The 14,465-nt window shown below is 34.2% G+C and overlaps 4 protein-coding genes across 5 annotated transcripts; 3 read left to right on the top strand and 1 right to left on the bottom strand.

Annotated features, from left to right (window-relative positions):
• Positions 1–2,975: 2,975 nt before the first annotated feature.
• LOC123911126 (protein ALTERED PHOSPHATE STARVATION RESPONSE 1-like) lies at positions 2,976–7,246 on the top strand. Of its 2 annotated transcripts, XM_045962479.1 has the most exons (5): positions 2,976–3,113; positions 3,416–4,600; positions 4,864–5,066; positions 5,234–5,457; positions 6,286–7,246. In XM_045962479.1, the coding sequence occupies exons 2-5, from the start codon at positions 3,532–3,534 to the stop codon at positions 6,959–6,961; spliced, it is 2,172 nt and encodes a 723-aa protein (XP_045818435.1). In that variant the 5' UTR covers positions 2,976–3,113; positions 3,416–3,531; the 3' UTR covers positions 6,962–7,246. The 2 variants fall into 2 exon arrangements, with proteins under 2 accessions (XP_045818435.1, XP_045818436.1); XM_045962480.1 differs by having other exon boundaries at positions 3,112–4,600.
• Positions 7,247–7,905: 659 nt separating this feature from the next.
• LOC123911154 (mitochondrial outer membrane import complex protein METAXIN-like) lies at positions 7,906–10,854 on the bottom strand. The gene is made up of 6 exons (XM_045962510.1): positions 10,612–10,854; positions 10,130–10,470; positions 9,550–9,626; positions 9,337–9,397; positions 8,440–8,584; positions 7,906–8,243 (listed from the first exon to the last, which is right to left on the bottom strand). Exons 1-6 carry the CDS (start codon positions 10,754–10,756, stop codon positions 8,065–8,067), a joined length of 948 nt encoding a protein of 315 aa, XP_045818466.1. The 5' UTR covers positions 10,757–10,854; the 3' UTR covers positions 7,906–8,064.
• A 682-nt stretch (positions 10,855–11,536) lies between these two features.
• On the top strand, positions 11,537–12,285 carry LOC123904659. Its single transcript, XM_045954293.1, has 2 exons — positions 11,537–12,168; positions 12,279–12,285. The coding sequence occupies exons 1-2, from the start codon at positions 11,537–11,539 to the stop codon at positions 12,283–12,285; spliced, it is 639 nt and encodes a 212-aa protein (XP_045810249.1).
• Positions 12,254–14,431, top strand: LOC123909167 (PKS-NRPS hybrid synthetase cheA-like). Its single transcript, XM_045959943.1, has 2 exons — positions 12,254–13,384; positions 13,465–14,431. The coding sequence occupies exons 1-2, from the start codon at positions 12,365–12,367 to the stop codon at positions 14,422–14,424; spliced, it is 1,980 nt and encodes a 659-aa protein (XP_045815899.1). The 5' UTR covers positions 12,254–12,364; the 3' UTR covers positions 14,425–14,431.
• The last annotated feature ends 34 nt before the right edge of the window (positions 14,432–14,465 follow it).

Genomic DNA, 14,465 nt, shown 5'->3' with positions numbered 1-14,465 from the left:
TAAATTTTATAAAGAAAGTAAAGACAACGTATCTAACATGCTCACGGCCTATATATATATTTTTCAGTTGAGCTATAAAGAAAGATTCTATTGGGTAGTGCTAAAAGTTCTAAATAATATTAAAATGTTTTACAAAATTATTTTAAAAGATAAGTAAAATAATCATAATTCGATAATGCTATTTTTTCCACCGACGTTCAACCATATATTATTGAGTTAATCATTGATTCATTCATCAATGAAATTGCCGAAATCAGACATTTTACCCTTTGAAATTTACTACTAGTTAGGTAAAATAGTCCCTAATTTTGAACAACATCAAATATATTTGACCTTTTGTTGATTTGTGATGTTAGGGAGAACGGCGTAGGCGTTGTTACCTGCTTGTATGGTCGATTTTCCGACCACATAAGAAAGTACGTTGATAGGTTATGTTGATTTTCCGACCAGATGAGGGAGGTTATTGTGTAGGTTAATCTAATGTGTTTTAAAGTTCTGGAATGGTTTTGAATCCAAGTTAGGAGAAACATAATGTCTCAAGATTTTTAATTTTTTTTTTACTTATAATGTCTCAAGATTTGTCCATTTAATAAGTTACTTTGCCGGTATTTGTAATTCTATAAAGATGAAAAAAATTAGAAGTCCTAAATTTCATGTACTAAATTGAATTGAATACTTAATAATTTTAGAACAACTAAGAAGGATCTTTGAGTTGTCTTAAAATTGATCAAAGAAAGTTGATGTATTTAGTCTAAATTTTTAACCAAGTACATCAATTTTTTTTGACCAAATTTTCCTTATATTTTGGGACGGAAGGAGTATAACATTAACATCAACGTCACTCAAAATTGATGACTATTTTGCCTTTTTTTATTTAATAATTTGTTAAATACCAAAATTCATCACATCATAAAAACCTATTACTTAAAAAAATAATTCAATATAAATTTATACAAGGTTAAATGTATTTCTGGTCTCTATAAAATGGAATCTTTTCAAGTTTAGTTCTTATTTAATTTTAATTATATTATTAGTCCCTATGAAAAATTTCTTACACATATTTTTAGTCCCTACTAAAATTAAATTTTTTTAATTATCATTAAACTCCTAATTTTTTGAATGGTTTTTATAGGTATGTTTAAAAAATCCTATATAAAGTTTATTTACTAAAATTTAGAAATTGTTAACATTGTATGAATTAAATATGAATTTTTAAAGGACAAAAGTTTAAGATAAAAGTAACGAAAATTATGACCTATAAATTAAATTTTGAACTTGTTTTTTCTTGGAAGAACTTTTTATGATGCTCTAAACATACCTACGAAAAATTATTTAAAATGGACGTTGTCTTTCTAGAGATTAAAAATTTAATAAAATTTAATTAAGAACTAAATTAGAAAGTCACTATTTTATAACAACCAGAAATCATTTAATCTTTCATACAATTTAAATTACTAATTTTCTTTTTCAAGTATAATACTCTATCTTTTACACGTTAGTTATGTGGTATTTCTTAACTTTTTTCTTATATTACTTTAGTAAAAATAGGAACACAATTTCATCAGAAATGTCTTTTAAAGGGTTTGATTTTAAAGGAACTTGTCTTATTTATTTTTCACGGTTGTACACGCATCTATTTGAAAGTAGGAAAACATTCTTATCAATTTTTATTTCTTTGAATAGCACGGCACTACAGAAAGTGAGACATAAAAATGTTTGGTAAGTGTGACAAAACAAAGATTTACTTTTGCCACCGATTAGTCGCGCGTCCTATGTCTTTCCTATTTCCTCTTCCATTATTTAAGTAGAAGACGTTATAAAAAGGAGAAATTGTTGAAAATGTCATCCGCTACTCAATTAGAGGACGTTGTAAAAGTAGGATGTTTCTGGGAGTATTCTCTATTTAAATAGCAGATGAGACTATTTTGATAAATTCGTAGGACGCGCGAAAAATGAAGTAGGGTGACAAAACATGGTGTGTTAACAAATTGGGCTTAACTTTGTAAAAGAGACACGGGCTTAACTTCTCAAAAAATATAAATTGGGCTTAAGGTAGCCCACATAAGGGTTATACTTTCCAAAAAATATCCTCCCACCATACTTAACAATTTTTTTTCTTCAATTCTATCTTTTTTTTATCATTTAACTTACATTGGTCTAATAACCCCCCAATTTAAAACTTCCTCTCCATCAACAACACCTACTCATTCAATCTGTTCTAAAAAAATAGGATTTCCCATAATAAATTTTTGATATTCAATAACCTTTGTTAAAAAATAATTGTAGAAATCAAAACATTATTCTATCCAATCATAAGGTAGATTAGCCACTACTCCCCCAATACAAAAAAAAAAAATTATGCTTAATTTTTATTCATGTCGCAACTTCAAATAGATCATATGTTAATTCTCTTTCTCTGAACATATAAAAAAGGAGGGGTTTGTGCTTCACTCCTTTTTTTTTTTCTTTATCAGGTACACAAAATTTGTGATGAAAAAAATCTGGGGACTAAAACTTGCTGATATACTTTATATAGATTAACAATAAAATTTGATATATTCATAGAGACTAAAAACTTAACTCTCAGAACTAATCCCTGAACGAGATTAGGTGGTTTAATGGGCCGGATACCAATGGTAAAAATAAAGAAACAACTTATTTAGCCCTAAAAAACCATTTATCTAAAAAGTAAAAAAAAAAAAATGAATCCATCTGGTTAAAAAAAATTTAAATTAATTAATTGTACTCTATTTTTTAATAATTATAAAAATTTCCTTGTCAAAAATATAATTATTATAAAAATGTTAGGGGTAGTATTTGCTATTTACTTATTTAGTGTATTTTTTAATTTAAATAAAATTGTCTTTTTATTGTTCCCAATAGATATTTTTTTCCAGTAAAAAATAAAAACACACATACACACTTGAAGTACAGTTTTTTGTTATTATTATTGTTTCAAAATTTGTCTCTTTATTGTTTGTTCCAACTTCTAACACAACAAACACATTTGTTCCTTTTTTCCTGTGTTTTGACCGTTGCTGCTTTTCTCAACGTCTCTCTTTCTTTCTCTCTGATCAAACCTTCATCAACTCCGTTCACTATCTTCTCTTCAGGTACACTTCTCTAACAACCTTCACTTCACTGTTCATCTTCAATTCACTACAACAATGTCACTCTTCGTTACCTTTCTTTTCATACTTTTTTATTTTTTTGGGGATAAACCAAAATTCCCATTTTTAAAGTTCCTTGCTTTGTTAATGTCTTATCATTATAATAGAAGGGGTTTCAGTATTTAGGAATCTCTGTTACTTGAAATTAAAGAAAAGCATCAAACTTTATTAACATTGCTTCAATTCATTTCTTATATATTTTTCCCCCAATTCAATATTTTTATTGATTTTCCATGTTTCTGCAGTAAAAACATTTGTGGGAATTTATAAAAGATTGTTCTTTTGGTTTTCATTGCAAATGCAAGCTTGATATTTAGATAGATTCATATTCTTAGGGTTTGAATTTGAAGTGAAGTAAGAAATGGGATGTTCTCAATCAAAGTTAAATGATGAAGAAGCAGTTAAGATTTGTAAAGATAGAAAAAGATTCATAAAAGAAGCTGTTGAGCATAGAATTCAATTTGCAAATGGACATATAGCTTACATTCAGTCTCTTAAAAGGGTATCTGCTGCTTTGCTTGATTATTTTGAAGGAGATCAGGCACTTCAAATCTCATTGGATTCATTCATTCCTATATCGAAAGATTCGACAGCTCCAACAACAATTGAGTTTGGACCTAATACTATGACTTTGAAAGTGAATTACTTAAGGCCGAGCGGTAATCCACCGATTTCGGTTGAGGAAAAGCCTCCATCGCCGGAAACGGTTCGAGTTGAGTCGTATTCTCCTATACACCGATATGGTGGTGATGGTTTTTTTGGTATGCAGTCCTCGCCTATGAATGCGTCGATTTTCGCTTATTCTCCGAATAACAGGCCTGTTATCCCTCCACCTTCACCTCAATGGGATTCCTTTTGGAATCCGTTTACATCGTTGGATTATTATGGTTATCCTAATGGAAGTAGCCTTGACCAGATTCTTATGGATGATGAAAACCAAGAACTGAGGCACGCCCGAGAAGAAGAAGGAATACCAGACCTGGAACAGGAAGAAGAAGGTTTTTTTGCAAAGAAAAATGTAGCAGAAGAAAAAACCAAAATTGATGCAAACACTTCCAAAGAAGAAGTCACGGTTGAAGATGTTGATGAAGAGAAGGAAGAGAAAGAGGTGCGAACAGATGCTGAAACCAAAACTGCACATGAAATATCAGACTCACAAGTCGATGGCAGTGAGTGTTTTCAAGTATCAAAAGCTCAAACTTCAGGTCATATGGAATCCAGTCATCAAGAAGTGGCAATTGATAATCAAGAAGCTAAGGAAGAAACACCTGGTTTTACTGTTTATGTAAGCCAAAGACCGACAAATATGGCAGAAGTGATAAGGGACCTTGAAGCTCAATTCACGGTTGTTTGCAGTGCAGCCAATGATGTCTCGGCATTGTTAGAGGCCAAGAAAGCTCAATATTCATCCACTTCCAATGAACTTTCAGGTTTGGTGGACGTGTACAATTTATACTTTCAATTTGTCGAAACTTTTTCTTCAACGCTCTTGCATTTCATACTGTTCAGAATTTGTGAGTTAAGCCTCAAGTTTCATGAATAACATTCATTCTAAAAATGCTTATGTACGAAGGAAAACATGAACTTTGAATTGTATACTGAAATAATCTTGCTTTGGTATATCATTTTTCTTTCACTTGTATCTATTTGCAAATTTTTAGGAATATAAGTTTAAATTATATTTATTTTGCAGCATCAAAATTGTTGAATCCAGTAGCTCTTTTTCGCTCAGCTTCTTCTCGCTCGTCCCCGTCAAAAATTATAACAAATTTTTCAAACAATAGGGATGAAGTTTATGATGATCCATCAGACGAAAATTGTGTGTTTTCTGTTAGTCACCAGTCAACATTAGACAGGTTATATGCATGGGAGAAGAAGCTCTATCAGGAAGTCAAGGTATAATATTAAAACCATAATGCCTCTAACTGTATAAAGTATAAACCTTTCTAATGTACTTTTTTGTTCGGTCTGTCGTATTATTATTGTTACAGTCATGGTGCTATTGATTGCACACATTATTAATAATAGGAAACTTAATGCTATGCTACTTTCTTCTTCAACAGTCTGGAACACGTGTTCGACTTGCGTATGAGAAGAAATGTCTGCAACTGAGGAACCATGATATAAAAGGAGAGGAACCCTCTTCTGTGGATAAAATAAGAGCAACCATTAGAGATCTACATACACAGATAACAGTTTCAATACACTCAGTTGAAGCTATTTCCAAGAGAATTGAAACTTTAAGGGATGAAGAGTTGCATCCCCAGCTTCTTGAATTGGTGCTAGGGTATGTATGAAAGTTTATAGTTCCCATGCAGTTTTGTTTTCTAGATGAACATTAAGCAAATTTTCGGTCAAAATATAAAGCATCTTTTTCCCTCAAGTTGGACAATTTAGTCCCTCATATTTGCAAAATAACAATTTAGCCCTTTAAGCTGACAATGGCATACCACAATTTTAAAAGTTCTATGTTTGTCATGATACAACTAGAGACCGTTCAAATCAATATGTAGGTCTTTCATTAGCTTTGATGAATGTTTACTAAAGAGGTATTTTGGTGGAGGGACTAAATTGATTGATGTTTGGTAATTTAAGGGGCTAGCTTGCTATTTCGTAAATTTAAGGGACGAAATTGCTCAACCCTTGCAGTTTCAAGGGCCAAAATTTTCATTTACTCAATTTTTAACACACTGCTAATATTTCATTTTCTTATCATTACTTTTTAGAATAGTTAAGCATTAGGGCCATCAAATTTACACAGCATCTGTTCTAACCCTTGTCTATACAGTATACCCTATAAGACTATATACTATTTTGGTGCAGAATTTATTTATTATGCCCTTCTTACCTTAACAAAACTACACATTCGGTTTGTGATTGTTATACTTCAGCTCTTTTTTTATGATTTCCACATGAACATTTATGTAGCACCGACACTTCAGATTAAGTGTGTCCAGTGTATGATACCAACACATGTGGTTCATTCATTAAGTCCAATGTGTCAGTGTCGTCTATGGTGTCCTTGTCTGTAGTCATAGATATATCACTCTATAACGGCTTGTAATTAGAAATAATAAATATCAAGCTTGCAAATTCTGACATATACAAACTACAGGCTAGCGAAGATGTGGAAAGTGATGGCAGAATGCCATCAGACACAGAAACAAATCATAGAAGAAGCCAACATTCTTCTAGCCGGCAGCATTGATGCCAGAAAACAGTCTGCTGTGTCGATAACTGATCCGCACCAGCTCGCACGCTCAGTCTCCAATCTTGAAACTGAGTTGAGGAACTGGCGAAACACATTCGAGTCATGGATCACTTCTCAAAGATCCTACATTCATGCACTAACTGGCTGGCTTCTCCGATGCATGAGATGCGAGCCTGATGCATCAAAGTTAGTATGCTCTCCTCGAAGCTCTAGCTGCACTCATCCGTTGTTCGGACTTTGTGTTCAGTGGTCAAGGCGTCTAGATTCCGTACAAGAAACAGCGGTGCTTGATGGCATCGACTCATTTGCAGCTGGCTTAGGATCCTTCTATGCACAACAGCTAAGAGAAGATTCTACACAAAATGCAATAGTTGGAAACAATGGGAATATGGAAATGCTGGAAGTTGGTAAAGTAGGAGAAGAAGTGGTGGAGGTTGCTGTTAAGGTACTTTGTGGTGGAATGTCAAATGCTATGAGCTCAATGGCAGAGTTTGCTATTGATTATGCTAAGGGATACAATGAACTTGTTAAACAATGGGAGAATGTTAACTTGCAGCAAAATTGTGAGGCTGCAAAATGAATGAATACAGATGATTTTTACTATTTTTTAGTTAGTTAGTCAGTTAGTTTAGTTTAGCAATGGGGTTAGTGAATATAATTTATTTAAGGGAGGGAAAGGTTTTGTGTTAATCTCTTTCCCTTGGTAGAATTTTATTATTTTCCATTTATTTATTTTTTATAATTAGGAGAAGGGGAAACAAGGAATTTTCATGTAATTCTCAAGACCTTTTTTTTTATTAGTTCCAATTTGGAGGATCTTAAATATTGAAACAAGAGAAAGAAACTCAATTTATTTACATTTTCATTTTTGTTTCATCTTTTCCCTTCTCTCCCTTTCATGTTTCCGTTAAATAGTTATTAAATTACTGAGCAAATACAATTTGATTTTTGAACTTTAACATTTTTGGTTGTTATAAATTAGATATTCTCTGCGTGTAATCAAGTCGGATAAAACTACAATGGACAGAAAAATTATCCCTCATGCTCGAGAGACCATATAGTAACTTTTTTTGAAAGATTTTTTTTTTGATAAAAAAAAAAAACTTCGTGAAATATTAGCTCTTTCACACTCTTAAAAGTTAAATTGCCCACTTTGAAAGAGCTAATCTATCAAAGTGGGCAATTTAACTTTTAAGAATGTGAAATAACATATTTTAAATATTGATGAAGAAATGATGGTAGATATTTCGTATGATTTAATATGCAAATAACTTTTTTTAATCGTGGGATTGAGATTACATACTTTTTTTTTTTCACCACCAGTTTAATCTGATTTGAGGGTCAGTTCTGGCATCAAGTGATTCTAGCCCCTCCCGATCGCATACTTTACTAACTCTTTAAATAAAAGCTAATTGTTCAGTTTGGAAAAATTAAAGACAATAAAAACTTTTTCCCTGAACTTGTTTAAGCCGGCCGCCAAACCCAAAGGTTCACTCAAGACAGGGTTCCTTTCTTTCTTATAACTCGGTAAAATCAACATTTTATTATTCGATGATGAATCGGTTTGATCAACTTATGTATACAAAAACATTGGACCATATGTAAATAGTAATGAATTAATGAATGAACTGAGAAGAAAATAAACAAATCAGTGAATCCTTATTCACTCTTAGGTCCTATAGATCAAAAATCTCCATCAACATCATTTTCTACCTCCACTTCAGTACCATCAAATGTCACCATAAGTGTGAGAAAAACAACAACTGCAACTAACTGTGCTGCCACAAAATAGCTTCCCCTCCTTTTAAAGGTTTTCTCCGCCTCTGATTTCTCCCTTTTCGGTACGCTCTTAGGCTTTGGTCCTAATGAAAAAAATAATAATGATAAATCAAACTTCATGGTTCATGCAGAGTGAATGATACAAGTATACCATAAAGGAAACAACTTCTATATTAATTTTAGTGTTTTAACTTGAAATTTACATACTTTGTATATTTGAATTGATAAAATTTCCATGTGAAGAAATTCTAAGACATAAAAAATCATGGAGATTCTTACTCTTGGTTGATTGACTTCTGGAGCCCGATGGTGACGCATCTGTATGAGGATGTGGACCAGCTTCTATAAGTTCAGACTTACATTTTTGCACATATTTAACTAAATTATCATGTTCCGAAAATTTGACCCGCAATGCTGAAGATTCCTATTGGTACATAAATGAAGCATCCAGAGTTAGCATTTTCTCAAACTAAATCTCAAAGACTCCAAGTGATTATAAACCTAACATGTAATTTAGGTGATGTGAATGCAACAAAGTAGCACGAGAATAAAACTAAAATAAAATCAAAACACATAGTTTAGTAATTCTTGATTGTTTATACTTTCTTTTTTTTCTTTTTTTTGGCGTAAACCGGGTATCCTCTGCGCGCAACTGCAAAGACTAATCCCTCGAGCCTTGTGGGACCCAAATGGGTGCAAACTCTCCCTAAGAGTTTTAACACTACTGCATACTTTGTAGCAAGCATTACTATTCTTTTTTTTTTTTTTTTAAAGATTGAAACTTCTAAACATAATCCTTGATTCCTTAAGATTTCAGAATAATCTTATTCTTATCATTCGTTGAATGACCCAATTTGGCAGACAAGAATTCGGAAACACGCTTCATATACACATATTCTCTAAATGGATTCCCTTGCATCTCTCTTTCACCCAACTATTGGCAAATTTGCTTTATTCCCTCACCCAATAAAGTGCTATAAACAGCATTTATTCACATTCTGAGAATCTGATCAACTTCATGATAATTCCCACTCCCCCAGAGTGTAAGACGTAATCGTAAACTATTTGTCAAACTTAATTTATAGGTAGAGCCTAATCAGCATTAGTGTATATGCACAACTACCTTAAAATAAACATCAGAAAAACAGTTGATTAATATTTGACAGCAACACTTACCGGTAAAGCTTGAAGAACAACAAGTCCATGTGCGAGAAAAATAGCATCCAAGCTTGATGGGCTGCATAAACCGAATAAAGCATAAAGTATGTGAGTACATCACCAATCCAAGATATCAAAGCCGATATTTGCTCTAAAAAATGAAAATGACACCAAAGTATTGCCAACATATGAACATGCTAGTATAACAAAACTAAAGTCCAGAAGATTCACCTGTTCTCGAATAGGTAATTCTTTTCACCTAACAATTTTGATAGAGTATCATAAGCATAGCCTGCCCTGGCATAAATCTGTCCATCACTAAAAGCCATACATAAATACTGTTTCAAAGGGAAAACCACATAAAATGTTTAAACTACAAACTATTGGATTTAGGGCCTATTTGGATTGACTTATTTTTGAGCTTATGCAAAACAACTTATGCAAATAAATAAGCTTTTATGCATTATTATATACTTTTCAAGGTAGTTTATGAGAAAACAACTTATAGAAATACAATTTTTGTTAGTGAAAACTTATAAATTAACATAAAACTTTATTTATTTGCATAAGCTATTTTCATAAGCCGATCCAAACGGGCCCTTAATTCATAAACACCGTCAATGTAAAGATGATTTACCCTTTCAATCAATCATAACCGTTAGATCATTACAAACATTTGAATTTATTCATAACTACTTTTAAAGTCATTCAATTGATTGGTAGTGAGTAAAAATTTATTTGCAAGGAGAAGATAATGAAATTAGTATAATTATAGTATCAAGAAGAAAAAGCAAAAAAATTGAAACTTGACCTCTTCTTGCTTGACTACAGCATTGTCATCAGTTATCCCATGTTTAGATTTCACCCAACGAGCTTTCTTCGAAGACAGAACCTTCCCAATAGGCCAAGGAAGATCAGAATAATATATACTATAAGCAGATGAACCTTCAGATCCAACCCAAAGTTCATAGACAAGTGCATCATGAAGCCAAGTAGTGATAATTGCTTTGATTGATACCCAATCAGGAAGTGAAGAAACTTCACTATCTAAATCAACAACACCAACATCTTTCTTTAAACACTCAATAATCCCTCCATTCTCATTATCATATGCCACATAATCATCACCAACCTCAATGTAAGGAATTTTATCTAAACAAAACACCATAAGCCACAAAAATTAGTATGGAGAAAAATTATATACCCATGAACAAAAAAAGATGAAAAAATCAAACATTATGAGACCCATAAGAATAAAAGAAAGAAAGAGAGAGTAATGAGGTGTGTTGTTACCAGAATGTGGATCGTTTAGGTGAAAATTCAATTGAAAAGGAATTTTAGCGAAATTGAGATAGATGAAAGCAGAGAGACATTGTGGGCAACCGGTTGGAAGATCAAAACAGGGTTTCCTGACAACTAGAGTGTAAACTTCAGCCATGCATGCATCGACAAAGATTATTGTTGTGATGAATGAAACTGAAAAGTGGAAACTTCCTCGTATTGTACTTAGGGTTTATGGTACTGTGTTTGGTTTCTGTTTTGTTTTATTTTTTTATTTTATTTTTTGGTGCATTTTTGTGGTCTTTTATGTAAATGGGTCTATTATTATTATTATTGAAAATTTCTCTTCGCACCCACCCATTTTCTCGCGCACCCCCCAAACTTCCAAAATTGCCCCTGCAATGTTGACTTCGGGGACTACGACTCGAATTTTTTTTGGTTCGGAAAACGTTTTCCGCTCGCTCTTTTTTCGGAAAACGTTTTCCGAACGACTGGGTTTTATACCAGAACGTTACAGCTTTCTCTCATTCACCTAATCACTCCATCTAAAACTCTCACCCAACAAAAATTTTGTTTCCTTCGAATTTTGGCTCAAAATCAAGATTGCAACCTTGCCTAGACGTTTCAATACTCGTGGAGGCTCCAAATCCAGGTAAATTTTAGTTTGAACCGTTGTTTTTTTTGATATCCATGCTATATGTAGACTGTCATTCGTAACCCTTTTCTGACAAAATCGCTCGGAAAACGTTTTCCGAACAAACCTCAAAAACGGTCGGAACGTGTTTTCCGAATGTCTGGGAGTTTGAATTTTCAAATTTGCAGCTACTGTACTATTTTATATGATCATTTTTTATTTCCACATTAATCTAACAATTCATAATGGAATGCCTATTTGTGTTATTCATAATAACAAGATATAAATGTGTTATGTGTAGATATGGATGATGATCACGAGCTTCCAAAAAAGTCGAGGGAGGTTGTACTTGGCTTACGTAAACAAGATCCGGTAGAAGATGCCGAACCCATCAACTGTGCAATTCCAGTCAAATATGAAGCTACTGAGTGTGAAGCACCAGCTATTCACATTGATACAAGTGAGCATTTTGTGCCGGAAGAAACATATAAGGATCGAGATGAGTTGATTAAGTGGGTTAAGGGTCAAGCTGAAAAGTTACATTTTACAGTTGTAACTGTAAGATCGGACCAAGGATTGGTAAGTGGGAAGCCAAGTTTTGTGTTGGGTTGTGAAAGGGGAGGTGCGTACAGACCATCGAACTACAAGGCAAAGAAAAAGGTATCAATCGAAGAGAGGGGATCGAGGAAAATTGGTTGTCCGTTTAGACTCCGTGGTTATTTGCCGAAATCAAAGGAGTGGAATCTTACAATTGTGTCCGGCATTCACAACCATGTGTTGGATAAAGCTTTAGAAGGTCACCTAGTTGCGGGGCGTTTGAAACCCGAAGAGAAGGAGATGGTTGTCGAAATGACCGGAAATCAAATCCCACCTAGAAACATCATGTCTACATTGAAAAAGAGAAATCCAGATAGTGCGACAAGCATCAAGCAATTGTACAATGCCAAGCATAGATTGAAACTTGCAGCTCGGGGGCCAAGGAGTGAAATGCAACAACTTTTGAAATGTTTGGAGGAAAACAACTATTATTTCGAAGTTCGAACAGTTGGTGAGTCTGATACTATTCAAGACCTTTTTTTTGCACATCGTAAATCTATCGAACTGTTCAATACTTTTAGCGATGTTTTGCTTATGGATTCCACATATAAAACCAACCGGTACAAAATGCCATTGTTTGAGATTGTTGGCTGCACATCGACTAATAAGACATTTGGACTTGGTTTTGCTTTTCTAAGTAATGAAAAACATGACAATTTTGTTTGGGCTCTACAACAAGTGCAGCAACTTTTAGTGGACGAAAACAGTGCACCGAAGGTTATTGTGACTGACCGGGATGCCGCATTGATGAGTGCTATTCCCGATGTATTTCCAAATGCAACACCGCTAGTTTGTCGCTTTCATGTTAAGAAAAATGTCTCAGCTAGGTGCAGCGTGCTTTGTAAGATCAAACATGGTGAGGAGGAGAAGCAAGGGGACGTTGTTAAAAACATAATGTCTCAGTTTTACGAAGTGTTGAATTCTCCAACCGAGGAAGCATATTCTGAAGCGGTCATAAAGTTTAGAACCGTATGCGAAAGGTGGCCTAGATTTTATAACTATGTCAAAAAAACGGTTCTAGACACTGATGAAAAGAAAGTTGTGAGCGCGTGGACAAACCGTGTAATGCATTTTGGTAATACTACAACAAACCGAGCTGAGTCATCACATGCTGTGCTAAAAAAATACTTGTTAGATACAAATGGTGATTTTGTCAAGGTTTGGGGAGCAATACATGATATGTTGGTTAACCAACACACTGAGATTCAAGCAACTTTTGGGATCAGTCTGTCGTTACAAGAGCACAGATATGATGATAATCCGATGTACAATTTAGTGGTTTATAAGGTTTCAAGAACTGCATTGGGTTACATTCATGAAGAAGCCAAGAGGGCTGAGGAAGTTGGCATGGATAGCAAAAAGTGTGGTTGTGTGTTACAACGCACCCATGGATTGCCGTGTGCTTGTGTTCTTGCTAAAAAAATTCGCCACAACCGACCTATTAGGCTGGATGAGATTAACAACCATTGGAAGAAGTTGGTTTTCAATGACCGGGAGGATGTTGAACAACAAGTTGATGACTATTCTTGCTTGGCGGAGTGGAACGCTATTCAGGTTCGTCTACAACTAATAAAATTATCAATAAGTATTTATATAATGTGTTAGAATGATAATTACTTATATATTTTTTGTAGGAGCGTTTGAGAACAGTCGATGTCCCCATGAAAATACAAATTAGAGAACAGCTGCGACAGATTGCATTCCCACAGTCTACGTCATTGAAACCTCCGGTTGTGGTTGGAAAGAATAAAGGGGTAAAAAGAAAGGGTGCTTGCGGGGAAAGTTCGATGACTCGGTCTCCTTCCTATTGGGAGCATGTGGAGGTGCAATTTCCGCCTAGCCAATCATCACAAGCAACACCATCGTCTTCCAAACAAAAGGGTGCACGTACCGGTAAAGTTAATCCAATCGAAGATCGACATATTCCATTTCTTGATGCAATGCCATTGTTCATGCATTCGCATATTGAGGATATAGTTGATGTCGATGGTGATGGTTTCTGCGGATTTCGTGTTATTGCTTTGGATACTCGCAACAATCAAGCTGATTATGAGCTAATTAGACTAAACTTGCAAAAGGAGCTAAGTAAGCACAAAGACGAATATTTGACGATATTTGGTTCTATGGAGCGTTATCAATATCTATATGACGCTTTCTTTCCACCGACGAGAAGGTCTAGTCGGCGCATGGCACCTAGAGAAAAGTGGCTAACGTTTCCAGACATGGGGCACATCATTGCCTCATACTTCAACAAGGTAGTAGTGTTGCTGACTAAGAGTGAAAGGTCTGGAGCTAGTGAAACTTTTTTTCCATTGCGAGGCACTCCTCCACAAGACCCGGATTCTAAGATTTTATGTATCGGAGGGGTTCCAGATCATTTTGTATATGTTAAGTTGAAGCAACATTGTCCATTACCTCCGACCTGTAAGACGTGGACTAAGTATTGTACGCAGGAAGCTTCTTCGTGGCAGAGTAGTTTCGTGGATAGACAAGCGGATTTCGTGGCATTGATGGATAATGAAAAAGGCGCTGTTGTTCCGAGACGTAAACTTCAAAAGGGAGACTCTAAAGAATGTCCAATCGATTGCTTGTAGTTTATGTTATTTAGCTTAATTAATGTTTTTTGATTTAGCGC

The sequence above is a fragment of the Trifolium pratense genome, linkage group LG2 (genome assembly GCF_020283565.1).
Source record: "Trifolium pratense cultivar HEN17-A07 linkage group LG2, ARS_RC_1.1, whole genome shotgun sequence".
NCBI lineage: Eukaryota > Viridiplantae > Streptophyta > Magnoliopsida > Fabales > Fabaceae > Trifolium > Trifolium pratense.
Note: the sequence above shows the minus strand (reverse complement) of the source record. Positions and strands in the feature narration are given on the sequence as shown.

What these genes read in the sequence shown, in the direction of transcription:
- LOC123911154 (XM_045962510.1), bottom strand. Translation starts at nt 10,756, where the DNA reads ATGGCTGAAGTTTACACTCTAGTTGTCAGGAAACCCTGTTTTGATCTT. An exon ending in CCTAAACGATCCACATTCTG is followed by an intron (nt 10,471 to 10,611) that starts GTAACAACACAC and finishes TGTTTTGTTTAG; the next exon opens with ATAAAATTCCTTACATTGAG. An exon ending in TTGTTCTTCAAGCTTTACCG is followed by an intron (nt 8,585 to 9,336) that starts GTAAGTGTTGCT and finishes ATGTACCAATAG; the next exon opens with GAATCTTCAGCATTGCGGGT.
- LOC123911126 (XM_045962479.1), top strand. Translation starts at nt 3,532, where the DNA reads ATGGGATGTTCTCAATCAAAGTTAAATGATGAAGAAGCAGTTAAGATT. An exon ending in CACTTCCAATGAACTTTCAG is followed by an intron (nt 4,601 to 4,863) that starts GTTTGGTGGACG and finishes TTTATTTTGCAG; the next exon opens with CATCAAAATTGTTGAATCCA. An exon ending in AGCTCTATCAGGAAGTCAAG is followed by an intron (nt 5,067 to 5,233) that starts GTATAATATTAA and finishes CTTCTTCAACAG; the next exon opens with TCTGGAACACGTGTTCGACT.
- LOC123909167 (XM_045959943.1), top strand. Translation starts at nt 12,365, where the DNA reads ATGGATTCCACATATAAAACCAACCGGTACAAAATGCCATTGTTTGAG. An exon ending in CGGAGTGGAACGCTATTCAG is followed by an intron (nt 13,385 to 13,464) that starts GTTCGTCTACAA and finishes TATTTTTTGTAG; the next exon opens with GAGCGTTTGAGAACAGTCGA.
- LOC123904659 (XM_045954293.1), top strand. Translation starts at nt 11,537, where the DNA reads ATGGATGATGATCACGAGCTTCCAAAAAAGTCGAGGGAGGTTGTACTT.